This window comes from Entelurus aequoreus, linkage group LG17, assembly GCF_033978785.1.
Source record: "Entelurus aequoreus isolate RoL-2023_Sb linkage group LG17, RoL_Eaeq_v1.1, whole genome shotgun sequence".
NCBI classification, from domain to species: Eukaryota; Metazoa; Chordata; class Actinopteri; order Syngnathiformes; family Syngnathidae; genus Entelurus; species Entelurus aequoreus.
In genome coordinates this window covers 23,316,229-23,331,228 of record NC_084747.1, presented here as the reverse complement: position 1 = coordinate 23,331,228, position 15,000 = coordinate 23,316,229, and the positions used below count along the sequence as shown (strand labels likewise).

At 33.5% G+C, this 15,000-nt stretch overlaps 1 protein-coding gene across 1 annotated transcript in view; it reads left to right on the top strand.

Moving 5' to 3' along the window:
* Positions 1-358: 358 nt before the first annotated feature.
* Positions 359-15,000, top strand: part of mak16 (MAK16 homolog (S. cerevisiae)) — a 15,716-nt gene continuing 1,074 nt past the window's right edge. The window contains exons 1-5 of the mRNA XM_062025315.1: positions 359-604; positions 2,017-2,066; positions 3,603-3,712; positions 3,772-3,836; positions 14,968-15,000. The exon at positions 14,968-15,000 is cut by the window's right edge and continues 119 nt beyond it. Coding sequence (XP_061881299.1) covers positions 590-604; positions 2,017-2,066; positions 3,603-3,712; positions 3,772-3,836; positions 14,968-15,000 — 273 coding nt within the window. The 5' untranslated portion in view covers positions 359-589. The remainder of the gene's footprint in view (positions 605-2,016; positions 2,067-3,602; positions 3,713-3,771; positions 3,837-14,967) is intronic.

The window sequence follows — 15,000 nt, the reverse complement described above, 5'->3', positions numbered from 1 at the left end:
TCATAATTCTAACTTTGTATCTAATAATTCTAACTTTTTGTATCATAATTCTAACTTTTTATCTAATAATTCTAACTTTTTGTATCATAATTCTAACTTTTTATCTCATAATTCTAACTTTTTGTATCATAATTTTGACTTTTTATCTCATAAATCGGACTTTTTATCTCATAATTTAGATATTTTTTATCCCACAATTCCCCCTTCCATGTCACAAGTGTGACAGTTGATAGTACTAACTTTGTATTTGACAATAAGATTTGCAGTTTGAGCTATTTAATATTTTTGTGGCGTAAACGGACTTCAGTACAAAAGTTGGCGTGATCTCGCGATATTTTCCAGCCTTTTCCGGAAGTCAGAGCGATGTTTCCGCGCCTTGCCTGCTGGCAAACCCCGCGAGATTCAGCAGGCAAACCTCGCGAGATGTCGGGCCAAGCACAACAAAGATGGCGACTAACTGATCGTCCATGCGGCTCCTGAGACAAGACATAGTGTAGATTTTAGAGGCTTTTTGTAGCCTAAACTTACATATTTTCACCTCGTTTGTTTAGAAAAGTCAAGCTTCGAGCAGGCCTGCCAACCACGCAACATGCAGCACGACGACGTGAGTACACTCGCCTTGTTAGCCTCATGCTAACATTAGCATGCCAGTTGGAATATGTCGCTTTTAAACTTCAACTTTTCTATTCATTTTGACGTCTAAATCATTTTAACACTCAGCTATTTGGACACATGACACAAGTTGTTGGCGTGCTTGTGGAATATAACAGCTAGCTAGTAAGCTGGGCCAGCTCTAATGCTAACTATGTGATGCATATAACTAACTAGGTTATGTCTCTAAATTATAACTAGGTGATCATTATAACTAACTACTTCATGTATCTATTTGATAACTAAGTGATGTATATAACTAACTAGTTTGTATCTAACTGATAACTAGGTGATGGATATAACTAACTAGTTTGTATATAACTGATAACTAGGTGACGTATATACCTAACTAGTTTATATCTAACTGATAACTAGGCGAGGAATACGACTAACTAGTTTATGTTTCTAACTGATAACTAGGTGATAATATAACTAACTAGTTTGTGTCTAATTGATAACTAGGTGATGAATATAACTAACTAGTTTATGTCTCTAATTGATAACAAGGTGATGAATATAACTAACTGTATGGTTAGGTAGTTTATGTATATATTTCTCTAACTGATAAAAAGGTGATGAATATAACTAACTGTGTGATTACTTAGTTTATGTCTCTAATAAGGCGATGAATATAACTGTGGTTAGCTAGTGTATGTATATACGGATGACAAGGCAATGAATATAACTGGTTAGCTAGTGTATGTATATATGGATGACAAGGCAATGAATATAACTGGTTAGCTAGTGTATGTATATATGGATGACAAGGCAATGAATATAACTAACTATGTAGTTTATGTATATATTTCTCTAACTGATAACAAGGTGATGAATATAGCTAACTGTGTGATTACTTAGTTTATATCTCTAGGTGACAACAAGGCGATGAATATAACTAACTGTATGGTTAGCTAGTTTATGTCTAGGTGACAACAAGGTGATGAATATTACTAACTGTATGGTTATCTAGTTTATGTCTAGGTGACAACAAGGTGATGAATATTACTAACTGTATGGTTAGCTAGTTTATGTCTAGGTGACAACAAGGTGATGAATATTACTAACTGTATGGTTAGCTAGTTTATGTCTCCAGGTCATAACAAGGTGATGCATATAACTAGTTAATGTGTTTAGGTGATAACAAGGTGATGAATCTAACTAAGTAGTTTAGGTGATAAGAAGGTGATGAATATAACTAAGTATGTGATGAATGTAAGTAAATAGTTTAGGTGATAAGGTGATGAATATAACTAAGTATGTGATGAATATAACTAAGTAGTTTAGGTGATAAGAAGGTGATGAATGTGACTAAGTAGGTGATGTAAGTAGTTTAGGTGATGATAAGGTGGTGTGATTGTCTTGCAGGTGATTTGGGACGTAATAGGCAACAAGCAGTTCTGCTCACATAAAGTCAAGTAAGTTTGAAGAACATCCCACGTTCACATTCATGTGTTCATTGACTTTCACCACAGTGACTTTTGAAGAGCATCATGTGTTCATTGACTTTCACCACAATGACTTATGAAGAGCATCATGTGTTCATTGACTTTCACCACAATGACTTTTGAAGAGCATCATGTGTTCATTGACTTTCACCACAATGACTTATGAAGAACATCATGTGTTCATTGACTTTCACCACAATGACTTATGAAGAGCATCATGTGTTCATTGACTTTCACCACAATGACTTATGAAGAACATCATGTGTTCATTGACTTTCACCACAATGACTTATAAAGAACATCATGTGTTCATTGACTTTCACCACAATGACTTATGAAGAGCATCATGTGTTCATTGACTTTCACCACAATGACTTATAAAGAACATCATGTGTTCATTGACTTTCACCACAATGACTTATGAAGAACATCATGTGTTCATTGACTTTCACCACAATGACTTATAAAGAACATCATGTGTTCATTGACTTTCACCACAATGACTTATGAAGAGCATCATGTGTTCATTGACTTTCACCACAATGACTTATAAAGAACATCATGTGTTCATTGACTTTCACCACAATGACTTATGAAGAACATCATGTGTTCATTGACTTTCACCACAATGACTTATGAAGAGCATCATGTGTTCATTGACTTTCACCACAATGACTTATAAAGAACATCATGTGTTCATTGACTTTCACCACAATGACTTATGAAGAACATCATGTGTTCATTGACTTTCACCACAATGACTTATGAAGAACATCATGTGTTCATTGACTTTCACCACAATGACTTATGAAGAACATCATGTGTTCATTGACTTTCACCACAATGACTTATGAAGAACATCATGTGTTCATTGACTTTCACCACAATGACTTATGAAGAGCATCATGTGTTCATTGACTTTCACCACAATGACTTATGAAGAACATCATGTGTTCATTGACTTTCACCACAATGACTTATGAAGAACATCATGTGTTCATTGACTTTCACCACAATGACTTATGAAGAGCATCATGTGTTCATTGACTTTCACCACAATGACTTATGAAGAACATCATGTGTTCATTGACTTTCACCACAATGACTTATGAAGAACATCATGTGTTCATTGACTTTCACCACAATGACTTATGAAGAGCATCATGTGTTCATTGACTTTCACCACAATGACTTATGAAGAACATCATGTGTTCATTGACTTTCACCACAATGACTTATGAAGAGCATCATGTGTTCATTGACTTTCACCACAATGACTTATGAAGAACATCATGTGTTCATTGACTTTCACCACAATGACTTATGAAGAGCATCATGTGTTCATTGACTTTCACCACAATGACTTATGAAGAGCATCATGTGTTCATTGACTTTCACCACAATGACTTATGAAGAACATCATGTGTTCATTGACTTTCACCACAATGACTTATGAAGAGCATCATGTGTTCATGTGTTGATTGACATGTGAGTTGTCTCCTCCAGGACCAAAACCCAAAATTTCTGTCGTAACGAGTACAACGTGACAGGTTTATGTAACCGCTCATCCTGCCCACTGGCCAACAGCCAGTATGCCACCGTGCGGGAGGAGAAAGGTAACTAGTAACTAGTAACTAGTAGCACACAGTGTTGACTGACGGTGTTTCCACTGCAGGACAGTGTTTCCTCTACATGAAGGTCATCGAGCGAGCAGCCTTTCCTGCCAAAATGTGGGAGAAGGTGAGTGGGCGTGAAGGAAAGTGACTGTAGAGCAGGGCTAGTCAACTACATCTAGAGCTTCTCTCCAGCTGGCAGCCAGCGACTAGTGCGCTAGTTGACATCCAGCGATTAGCACTGGACTTGCCAGCTAGTAACTATCCATCCATCCATCCATTTTCTACCGCTTATTCCCTTCGGGGTCGCGGGGGGCGCTGGAGCCTATCTCAGCTACAATCGGGCGGAAGGCGGGGTACACCCTGGACAAGTCGCCACCTCATCGCAGGGCCAACACAGATAGACAGACAACATTCACACTCACATTCACACACTAGGGCCAATTTGGTGTTGCCAATCAACCTATCCCCAGGTGCATGTCTTTGGAGGTGGGAGGCAGCCGGAGTACCCGGAGGGAACCCACGCAGTCACGGGGAGAACATGCAAACTCCACACAGAAAGATCCCGAGGCCGGGATTGAACTCACGACTACTCAGGACCTTCGTATTGTGAGGCAGACGCACTAACCCCTCTACCACCGTGCTAGTAACTAGTGTATACTTAATAAAGTATTTTTAGGTGCAGTTGAATGTCAAACACAGAATATTGAAGTCAATTGTTGTAGGAATACTTACATTCTTATTTGTTGTAGGAACACTTACATTCTTATTTGTTGTAGGAACACTTACATTCTTATTTGTTGTAGGAACACTTACATTCTTATTTGTTGTAGGAACACTTACATTCTTATTTGTTGTAGGAACACTTACATTCTTATTTGTTGTAGGAACACTTACGTTCTTATTTGTTGTAGGAACACTTACATTCTTATTTGTTGTAGGAACACTTACATTCTTATTTGTTGTAGGAACACTTACATTCTTATTTGTTGTAGGAACACTTACATTCTTATTTGTTGTAGGAACACTTACATTCTTATTTGTTGTAGGAACACTTACATTCTTATTTGTTGTAGGAACACTTACATTCTTATTTGTTGTAGGAACACTTACATTCTTATTTGTTGTAGGAACACTTACATTCTTATTTGTTGTAGGAACACTTACGTTCTTATTTGTTGTAGGAACACTTACATTCTTATTTGTTGTAGGAACACTTACATTCTTATTTGTTGTAGGAACACTTACATTCTTATTTGTTGTAGGAACACTTACATTCTTATTTGTTGTAGGAACACTTACGTTCTTATTTGTTGTAGGAACACTGACATTCTTATTTGTTGTAGGAACACTTACATTCTTATTTGTTATAGGAACACTTACGTTCTTATTTGTGGTAGGAACACTTACATTCTTATTTGTTGTAGGAACACTTACATTCTTATTTGTTGTAGGAACACTTACATTCTTATTTGTTGTAGGAACACTTACATTCTTATTTGTTGTAGGAACACTTACGTTCTTATTTGTTGTAGGAACACTTACATTCTTATTTGTTGTAGGAACACTTGCATTCTTATTTGTTGTAGGAACACTTGCATTCTTATTTGTTGTAGGAACACTTACATTCTTATTTGTGGTAGGAACATTTACATTCTTATTTGTTGTAGGAACACTTACGTTCTTATTTGTTGTAGGAACACTTACATTCTTATTTGTTGTAGGAACACTTACGTTCTTATTTGTTGTAGGAACACTTACATTCTTATTTGTTGTAGGAACACTTACGTTCTTATTTGTTGTAGGAACACTTACGTTCTTATTTGTTGTAGGAACACTTACGTTCTTATTTGTTGTAGGAACACTTACGTTCTTATTTGTTGTAGGAACACTTACATGCTTATTTGTTGTAGGATCACTTACGTTCTTATTTGTTGTAGGAACACTTACATTCTTATTTGTTGTAGGAACACTTACGTTCTTATTTGTTGTAGGAACACTTACGTTCTTATTTGTTGTAGGAACACTGACATTCTTATTTGTTGTAGGAACACTTACATTCTTATTTGTTGTAGGAACACTTACGTTCTTATTTGTGGTAGGAACACTTACATGCTTATTTGTTGTAGGATCACTTACGTTCTTATTTGTTGTAGGAACACTTACATTCTTATTTGTTGTAGGAACACTTACGTTCTTATTTGTTGTAGGAACACTTACGTTCTTATTTGTTGTAGGAACACTTACGTTCTTATTTGTTGTAGGAACACTTACGTTCTTATTTGTTGTAGGAACACTTACGTTCTTATTTGTTGTAGGAACACTTACGTTCTTATTTGTGGTAGGAACACTTACATTCTTATTTGTTGTAGGAACACTTACGTTCTTATTTGTTGTAGGAACACTTACATTCTTATTTGTTGTAGGAACACTTACATTCTTATTTGTTGTAGGAACACTTACGTTCTTATTTGTTGTAGGAACACTTACGTTCTTATTTGTTGTAGGAACACTTACATTCTTATTTGTTGTAGGAACACTTACGTTCTTATTTGTTGTAGGAACACTTACGTTCTTATTTGTTGTAGGAACACTTACGTTCTTATTTGTTGTAGGAACACTTACGTTCTTATTTGTTGTAGGAACACTTACATGCTTATTTGTTGTAGGATCACTTACGTTCTTATTTGTTGTAGGAACACTTACGTTCTTATTTGTTGTAGGAACACTTACGTTGTTATTTGTTGTAGGAACACTTACGTTCTTATTTGTTGTAGGAACACTGACATTCTTATTTGTTGTAGGAACACTTACGTTCTTATTTGTGGTAGGAACACTTACATGCTTATTTGTTGTAGGATCACTTACGTTCTTATTTGTTGTAGGAACACTTACATTCTTATTTGTTGTAGGAACACTTACATTCTTATTTGTTGTAGGAACACTTACGTTCTTATTTGTTGTAGGAACACTGACATTCTTATTTGTTGTAGGAACACTTACATTCTTATTTGTTGTAGGAACACTTACGTATTTGTTGTAGGAACACTTACATTCTTATTTGTTGTAGGAACACTTACGTTCTTATTTGTTGTAGGAACACTGACATTCTTATTTGTTGTAGGAACACTTACATTCTTATTTGTTGTAGGAACACTTACGTTCTTATTTGTTGTAGGAACACTGACATTCTTATTTGTTGTAGGAACACTTACGTTCTTATTTGTTGTAGGAACACTTACGTTCTTATTTGTTGTAGGAACACTGACATTCTTATTTGTTGTAGGAACACTTACATTCTTATTTGTTGTAGGAACACTTACGTTCTTATTTGTTGTAGGAACACTTACATTCTTATTTGTTGTAGGAACACTTACGTTCTTATTTGTTGTAGGAACACTGACATTCTTATTTGTTGTAGGAACACTTACGTTCTTATTTGTGGTAGGAACACTTACATTCTTATTTGTTGTAGGAACACTTACGTTCTTATTTGTTGTAGGAACACTTACATTCTTATTTGTTGTAGGAACACTTACATTCTTATTTGTTGTAGGAACACTTACATTCTTATTTGTTGTAGGAACACTTACGTTCTTATTTGTTGTAGGAACACTGACATTCTTATTTGTTGTAGGAACACTTACATTCTTATTTGTTGTAGGAACACTTACGTTCTTATTTGTTGTAGGAACACTTACGTTCTTATTTGTGGTAGGAACACTTACATTCTTATTTGTTGTAGGAACACTTACGTTCTTATTTGTTGTAGGAACACTTACATTCTTATTTGTTGTAGGAACACTTACATTCTTATTTGTTGTAGGAACACTTACGTTCTTATTTGTTGTAGGAACACTTACGTTCTTATTTGTTGTAGGAACACTTACATTCTTATTTGTTGTAGGAACACTTACGTTCTTATTTGTTGTAGGAACACTTACGTTCTTATTTGTTGTAGGAACACTTACGTTCTTATTTGTTGTAGGAACACTTACATTCTTATTTGTTATAGGAACACTTACATGCTTATTTGTTGTAGGATCACTTACGTTCTTATTTGTTGTAGGAACACTTACGTTCTTATTTGTTGTAGGAACACTTACGTTCTTATTTGTTGTAGGAACACTTACGTTCTTATTTGTTGTAGGAACACTGACATTCTTATTTGTTGTAGGAACACTTACATTCTTATTTGTTGTAGGAACACTGACATTCTTATTTGTGGTAGGAACACTTACGTTCTTATTTGTTGTAGGAACACTGACGTTCTTATTTGTTGTAGGAACACTTACATTCTTATTTGTTGTAGGAACACTTACGTTCTTATTTGTTGTAGGAACACTTACATTCTTATTTGTTGTAGGAACACTTACATTCTTATTTGTTGTAGGAACACTTACATTCTTATTTGTTGTAGGAACACTTACATTCTTATTTGTTGTAGGAACACTTACATTCTTATTTGTTGTAGGAACACTTACGTTCTTATTTGTTGTAGGAACACTTACATTCTTATTTGTTGTAGGAACACTTACATTCTTATTTGTTGTAGGAACACTTACATTCTTATTTGTTGTAGGAACACTTACATTCTTATTTGTTGTAGGAACACTTACATTCTTATTTGTTGTAGGAACACTTACATTCTTATTTGTTGTAGGAACACTTACATTCTTATTTGTTGTAGGAACACTTACATTCTTATTTGTTGTAGGAACACTTACGTTCTTATTTGTGGTAGGAACACTTACGTTCTTATTTGTGGTAGGAACACTTACATTCTTATTTGTTGTAGGAACACTTACATTCTTATTTGTTGTAGGAACACTTACATTCTTATTTGTTGTAGGAACACTTACATTCTTATTTGTTGTAGGAACACTTACGTTCTTATTTGTTGTAGGAACACTGACATTCTTATTTGTTGTAGGAACACTTACATTCTTATTTGTTATAGGAACACTTACGTTCTTATTTGTGGTAGGAACACTTACATTCTTATTTGTTGTAGGAACACTTACATTCTTATTTGTTGTAGGAACACTTACATTCTTATTTGTTGTAGGAACACTTACATTCTTATTTGTTGTAGGAACACTTACATTCTTATTTGTTGTAGGAACACTTACGTTCTTATTTGTTGTAGGAACACTTACATTCTTATTTGTTGTAGGAACACTTGCATTCTTATTTGTTGTAGGAACACTTGCATTCTTATTTGTTGTAGGAACACTTACATTCTTATTTGTGGTAGGAACATTTACATTCTTATTTGTTGTAGGAACACTTACGTTCTTATTTGTTGTAGGAACACTTACATTCTTATTTGTTGTAGGAACACTTACGTTCTTATTTGTTGTAGGAACACTTACATTCTTATTTGTTGTAGGAACACTTACGTTCTTATTTGTTGTAGGAACACTTACATTCTTATTTGTTGTAGGAACACTTACGTTCTTATTTGTTGTAGGAACACTTACGTTCTTATTTGTTGTAGGAACACTTACGTTCTTATTTGTTGTAGGAACACTTACATGCTTATTTGTTGTAGGATCACTTACGTTCTTATTTGTTGTAGGAACACTTACATTCTTATTTGTTGTAGGAACACTTACGTTCTTATTTGTTGTAGGAACACTTACGTTCTTATTTGTTGTAGGAACACTGACATTCTTATTTGTTGTAGGAACACTTACATTCTTATTTGTTGTAGGAACACTTACGTTCTTATTTGTGGTAGGAACACTTACATGCTTATTTGTTGTAGGATCACTTACGTTCTTATTTGTTGTAGGAACACTTACATTCTTATTTGTTGTAGGAACACTTACGTTCTTATTTGTTGTAGGAACACTTACGTTCTTATTTGTTGTAGGAACACTTACGTTCTTATTTGTTGTAGGAACACTGACATTCTTATTTGTTGTAGGAACACTTACATTCTTATTTGTTGTAGGAACACTTACGTTCTTATTTGTGGTAGGAACACTTACATTCTTATTTGTTGTAGGAACACTTACGTTCTTATTTGTTGTAGGAACACTTACATTCTTATTTGTTGTAGGAACACTTACGTTCTTATTTGTTGTAGGAACACTTACGTTCTTATTTGTTGTAGGAACACTTACGTTCTTATTTGTTGTAGGAACACTTACATTCTTATTTGTTGTAGGAACACTTACGTTCTTATTTGTTGTAGGAACACTTACGTTCTTATTTGTTGTAGGAACACTTACGTTCTTATTTGTTGTAGGAACACTTACGTTCTTATTTGTTGTAGGAACACTTACATGCTTATTTGTTGTAGGATCACTTACGTTCTTATTTGTTGTAGGAACACTTACGTTCTTATTTGTTGTAGGAACACTTACGTTCTTATTTGTTGTAGGAACACTTACGTTCTTATTTGTTGTAGGAACACTGACATTCTTATTTGTTGTAGGAACACTTACATTCTTATTTGTTATAGGAACACTTACGTTCTTATTTGTGGTAGGAACACTTACATGCTTATTTGTTGTAGGATCACTTACGTTCTTATTTGTTGTAGGAACACTTACATTCTTATTTGTTGTAGGAACACTTACATTCTTATTTGTTGTAGGAACACTTACGTTCTTATTTGTTGTAGGAACACTGACATTCTTATTTGTTGTAGGAACACTTACATTCTTATTTGTTGTAGGAACACTTACGTATTTGTTGTAGGAACACTTACATTCTTATTTGTTGTAGGAACACTTACGTTCTTATTTGTTGTAGGAACACTGACATTCTTATTTGTTGTAGGAACACTTACGTTCTTATTTGTTGTAGGAACACTTACGTTCTTATTTGTTGTAGGAACACTGACATTCTTATTTGTTGTAGGAACACTTACGTTCTTATTTGTTGTAGGAACACTTACGTTCTTATTTGTTGTAGGAACACTGACATTCTTATTTGTTGTAGGAACACTTACATTCTTATTTGTTGTAGGAACACTTACGTTCTTATTTGTTGTAGGAACACTTACATTCTTATTTGTTGTAGGAACACTTACGTTCTTATTTGTTGTAGGAACACTGACATTCTTATTTGTTGTAGGAACACTTACGTTCTTATTTGTGGTAGGAACACTTACATTCTTATTTGTTGTAGGAACACTTACGTTCTTATTTGTTGTAGGAACACTTACGTTCTTATTTGTTGTAGGAACACTTACATTCTTATTTGTTGTAGGAACACTTACATTCTTATTTGTTGTAGGAACACTTACGTTCTTATTTGTTGTAGGAACACTGACATTCTTATTTGTTGTAGGAACACTTACATTCTTATTTGTTGTAGGAACACTTACGTTCTTATTTGTTGTAGGAACACTTACGTTCTTATTTGTGGTAGGAACACTTACATTCTTATTTGTTGTAGGAACACTTACGTTCTTATTTGTTGTAGGAACACTTACATTCTTATTTGTTGTAGGAACACTTACATTCTTATTTGTTGTAGGAACACTTACGTTCTTATTTGTTGTAGGAACACTTACGTTCTTATTTGTTGTAGGAACACTTACATTCTTATTTGTTGTAGGAACACTTACGTTCTTATTTCTTGTAGGAACACTTACGTTCTTATTTGTTGTAGGAACACTTACGTTCTTATTTGTTGTAGGAACACTTACATTCTTATTTGTTATAGGAACACTTACATGCTTATTTGTTGTAGGATCACTTACGTTCTTATTTGTTGTAGGAACACTTACGTTCTTATTTGTTGTAGGAACACTTACGTTCTTATTTGTTGTAGGAACACTTACGTTCTTATTTGTTGTAGGAACACTGACATTCTTATTTGTTGTAGGAACACTTACATTCTTATTTGTTGTAGGAACACTGACATTCTTATTTGTGGTAGGAACACTTACGTTCTTATTTGTTGTAGGAACACTGACATTCTTATTTGTTGTAGGAACACTTACATTCTTATTTGTTGTAGGAACACTTACGTTCTTATTTGTTGTAGGAACACTTACGTTCTTATTTGTTGTAGGAACACTTACGTTCTTATTTGTTGTAGGAACACTTACGTTCTTATTTGTTGTAGGAACACTTACATTCTTATTTGTTGTAGGAACACTTACATTCTTATTTGTTGTAGGAACACTTACATTCTTATTTGTTGTAGGAACACTTACATTCTTATTTGTTGTAGGAACACTTACATTCTTATTTGTTGTAGGAACACTTACATTCTTATTTGTTGTAGGGACACTTACATTCTTATTTGTTGTAGGAACACTTACATGCTTATTTGTTGTAGGAACACTTACATTCTTATTTGTTGTAGGAACACTTACATTCTTATTTGTTGTAGGAACACTTACATGCTTATTTGTTGTAGGAACACTTACATTCTTATTTGTTGTAGGAACACTTACATTCTTATTTGTTGTAGGAACACTTACATGCTTATTTGTTGTAGGGACACTTACATTCTTATTTGTTGTAGGAACACTTACATGCTTATTTGTTGTAGGAACACTTACATGCTTATTTGTTGTAGGAACACTTACATTCTTATTTGTTGTAGGAACACTTACATTCTTATTTGTTGTAGGAACACTTACATGCTTATTTGTTGTAGGAACACTTACATTCTTATTTGTTGTAGGAACACTTACATTCTTATTTGGACACTGCAAAGTTGGCAGATAAAAGTCAAAATGAAATAAAAAATCTAAATTATGATTAAAAAATGTCAATTTTGAGAAGAAAAATAAGTCATCATGAAATAAAAAGTCAACATTTTGATGTTCTTATCAAATCATTTCAATTTTTGTATCTCATAAAGTCATCAGTGAGATTGAAACTATCTAAACAAAATAAGAATTTACACTTTTTGTTTTGCATAAAAGGAAGTTGAAATGATGATATAAAAAAATCATAATTATGACATAAAAAGTTGAAATTATGAGAGTCATGAGATGACAAAATAGAAATAATGAGTTGACTAAGTTGAAATGAGATAAAAAGTCCAAATTATGTTGAAATTGAGATATGAAAGTGTGTATTAGAACTTTTGATCTTGTAATGATGACTTAGTATGACATCATTTAGACTTGTGATCTTGTAATGATGACTTAGTATGACATCATTTAGACTTGTGATCTTGTAATGATGACTTAGTATGACATCATTTAGACTTGTGATCTTGTAATGATGACTTAGTGTGACATCATTTAGACTTGTGATCTTGTAATGATGACTTAGTATGACATCATTTAGACTTGTGATCTTGTAATGATGACTTAGTATGACATCATTTAGACTTGTGATCTTGTAATGATGACTTAGTATGACATCATTTAGACTTGTAATCTTGTAATGATGACTTAGTATGACATCATTTAGACTTGTGATCTTGTAATGATGACTTAGTATGACATCATTTAGACTTGTGATCTTGTAATGATGACTTAGTATGACATCATTTAGACTTGTGATCTTGTAATGATGACTTAGTATGACATCATTTAGACTTGTGATCTTGTAATGATGACTTAGTATGACATCATTTAGACTTGTGATCTTGTAATGATGACTTAGTATGACATCATTTAGACTTGTGATCTTGTAATGATGACTTAGTATGACATCATTTAGACTTGTGATCTTCTAATGATGACTTAGTATGACATCATTTAGACTCGTGATCTTCTAATGATGACTTAGTATGACATCATTTAGACTTGTGATCTTCTAATGATGACTTAGTATGACATCATTTAGACTTGTGATCTTCTAATGATGACTTAGTATGACATCATTTAGACTTGTGCTCTTGTAATGATGACTTAGTATGACATCATTTAGACTTGTAATCTTCTAATGATGACTTAGTATGACATCATTTAGACTTGTGATCTTGTAATGATGACTTAGTGTGACATCATTTAGACTTGTAATCTTGTAATGATGACTTAGTATGACATCATTTAGACTCGTGATCTTGTAATGATGACTTAGTATGACATCATTTAGACTTGTGCTCTTGTAATGATGACTTAGTATGACATCATTTAGACTTGTGATCTTGTAATGATGACTTAGTATGACATCATTTAGACTTGTGATCTTGTAATGATGACTTAGTATGACATCATTTAGACTTGTAATCTTCTAATGATGACTTAGTATGACATCATTTAGACTCGTGATCTTGTAATGATGACTTAGTATGACATCATTTAGACTTGTGATCTTGTAATGATGACTTAGTATGACATCATTTAGACTTGTGATCTTGTAATGATGACTTAGTATGACATCATTTAGACTTGTGCTCTTGTAATGATGACTTAGTATGACATCATTTAGACTTGTAATCTTGTAATGATGACTTAGTATGACATCATTTAGACTTGTGATCTTGTAATGATGACTTAGTATGACATCATTTAGACTTGTGATCTTGTAATGATGACTTAGTATGACATCATTTAGACTTGTGATCTTGTAATGATGACTTAGTATGACATCATTTCGACTTGTAATCTTGTAATGATGACTTAGTATGACATCATTTAGACTTGTGATCTTGTAATGATGACTTAGTATGACATCATTTAGACTTGTGATCTTGTAATGATGACTTAGTATGACATCATTTAGACTTGTGATCTTGTAATGATGACTTAGTATGACATCATTTAGACTTGTAATCTTCTAATGATGACTTAGTATGACATCATTTAGACTCGTGATCTTGTAATGATGACTTAGTATGACATCATTTAGACTTGTGATCTTCTAATGATGACTTAGTATGACATCATTTAGACTTGTGATCTTCTAATGATGACTTAGTATGACATCATTTAGACTTGTGATCTTGTAATGATGACTTAGTATGACATCATTTAGACTTGTGATCTTGTAATGATGACTTAGTATGACATCATTTAGACTTGTGATCTTGTAATGATGACTTAGTATGACATCATTTAGACTTGTGATCTTGTAATGATGACTTAGTATGACATCATTTAGACTTGTGATCTTGTAATGATGACTTAGTATGACATCATTTAGACTTGTGATCTTGTAATGATGACTTAGTATGACATCATTTAGACTTGTGCTCTTGTAATGATGACTTAGTATTTACATTATGGCTGCAGAAAGGTTTAGAAGTGAATATCTCTGTTTGATTGGCCACAATTCAAGCCTTTCACTGCCTTAAGAGCCACACTAGACAAGGAGCTGTGTGTGCAGGTGAAGCTGAGCAAGAACTACGAACAGGCCTTG